Source organism: Quercus robur, chromosome 3 (genome assembly GCF_932294415.1).
Source record: "Quercus robur chromosome 3, dhQueRobu3.1, whole genome shotgun sequence".
Taxonomy (NCBI): domain Eukaryota; kingdom Viridiplantae; phylum Streptophyta; class Magnoliopsida; order Fagales; family Fagaceae; genus Quercus; species Quercus robur.
Window position 1 is genome coordinate 32,133,110 of NC_065536.1, and position 2,338 is coordinate 32,135,447.

The window sequence follows — 2,338 nt, forward strand, 5'->3', positions numbered from 1 at the left end:
TTTATACAAGAATGACCCAAAAACTATGTCGGAAGTACTCACAGGGCTACTAAATACATGAATGCAGAAGATGCACTACTAGCTTGTGAAGAAAAGCCTAGAAAGAGGGAAAGATAGGAGGAATCCAAATAGGACAGGGGGCAAAAGATAGCAAGGACAGGAGATAGAAGGGATGATAGGCGCTCTAATCCTTCTACTAGAAGGTTCGTAAGCTTCACCCCGCTGAACACTCTGATTGATCAAGTCTTAATGCAGATCAAGGATGAAGGAGCCCTGACATTCCCTGGCAAGCTAAAGGGAGAACCTAGCAAGAGGTCCAGAGATAAATACTGTCGTTTCCACCGTGACCACGGTCATAACACATTTGACTGCTATGACTTAAAGCAGCAGATAAAAGCTCTTATTAGTCAAGGGAAGTTGCAAAAGTTTGTCAGTAAGGAAAGGACGGACTGGCCCCAAGAAACACCGGCACGAAGAGAAAACGAGCATCCCGAACCCCCACTAGGAGACATAAGGATGATCGTGGGAGGAACAACATCTGGCTTGTCCAAAAAGGCACGCAAAACTTACCTATGGAAGGTCCAAAATGTCTCGTTGACGGGATTCTTCCTGAAGATGGCACAAATTGACAACCCTGTCATTGGGTTTACAAAGGAAGATGTCAGGCGCCTCCACCACCCTCATGACGATGCGTTTATGGTTAGCATTCGGGTAGGGGAATACAATACCCACCAAGTCTTGGTAGATAATGGGAGCTCTGCCAACATCCTCTACTATCCAACGTTCTAGCAGATGAGGATTGATAGGGAACGACTAATTCCAGTTAATGTGCTGCTTGTCAAATTCGGAAGAACAAGGGTACACCCTCTAGGAGCAGTTACTTTTTCCGTAACAGTCGGAGACTACTCATAACAGATCACCAAGGATGTCATGTTCTTGGTTGTCAACTGTTCATCTGCCTACAATGCTATCCTAGGCCATTCTACCCTTAACTCATGGAAGGCCGTAACTTAGACTTACCACTTGCTAATCAAGTTCTCGACTGAGTACGGAGTAGGAGAAGTACGGGGAGATCAAGTGGCAGCACGTGAATGCTACATTGCTATGCTGAAAATGGACGATCATTTACAGACCATGTGCATAGAAGAACAATGGACGGTGGCAGAACCCTTGGAAGTATTAGAGGAGATAACCCTGGATGATTCTAGACCCGATCAAACAACCAAGATCGACACTCTGGCAAGCACATCGGTCCGCCAGGCACTCACAACGTTTCTAAATAAGAACCAAGACATATTCGCCTAGAACCATGAAGATATGTCCAGGATTGATCCTTCCATCGTTGTGCACAAGTTAAACATGTCACCATCATTCTCTCCCATCCGCTAGAAAAAAAAAAGGGTATTCGCTCAGAAATGGGACAAGGCCATAGCCAAAGAGGTTCGCAAGTTATAGGAAGCAAGATTTATACGAGAAGTATATTACCCCAACTGGTTGGCTAATGTGGTAATGGTTAAAAAGTCAAACAAAAACTAGAGGATGTGCGTAGATTTCACTGACTTGAACAGGGCATGCCCCAAGGACAGCTACCCACTTCTGCGGGCTGACACTTTAGTGGATTCGACTGCGAGACACTAGTTGCTGAGCTTCATGGACGCGTTCTCTGGGTACAACCAGATTAAGCTGGACAAGGCTGGCCAGGAGAAAACTTCGTTTGTCACTAGCTTGGGTATCTTCTGCTATAAAGTAATGTCGTTTGAGCTCAAAAATGCGAGCGCCACATATCAAAGACCGATGAACAAAATGTTCGCACAGCAAATTGGGAGGAATGTGCAAGTCTACATGGACGACATGCTAGTGAAGCGCATATGGGAGGATGACCATTTGAATGACCTCCAAGAGACCTTTAACACCCTTCGCTTTTATAACATGAAGCTGAATCCAAGCAAGTGTGCGTTTGGGGTGACGGCGAGAAAATTCCTAGGGTTCATGGTGTCCTAAATAGGTATTGAGGTCAACCTAGACAAGATATAAGCAATATCAGAGATGATGCCACCAGCAAACATCAAAGAAGTACAGAGCCTAAACGATAAGGTTGCTGCACTAAATAGGTTCGTATAAGGAGCAACGGATAAGTGCCTAGCTTTCTTCCGAACGTTGAAGAAGTTGTTTGAATGGACAGTTGAATGTCAACAAGCGTTCGAAGACCTGAAAGCATACCTCTACTCCCCACCATTGTTGAGTCCCTTCAAACTCGGGGAGGAATTATTCCTCTATCTAGCTATCTCCTCGGCAGCGGTCAATGCAGCCTTAGTTAGGGAAAAAGACAAGGTACAGA

The 2,338-nt window shown here is 45.2% G+C and overlaps 1 protein-coding gene across 1 annotated transcript; it reads left to right on the forward strand.

The window, feature by feature from the left end:
* Nucleotides 1–249: 249 nt before the first annotated feature.
* LOC126719530 (uncharacterized) lies at nt 250–789 on the forward strand. Its single transcript, XM_050422069.1, has one exon. It carries the CDS (start codon nt 250–252, stop codon nt 787–789), a length of 540 nt encoding a protein of 179 aa, XP_050278026.1.
* The last annotated feature ends 1,549 nt before the right edge of the window (nt 790–2,338 follow it).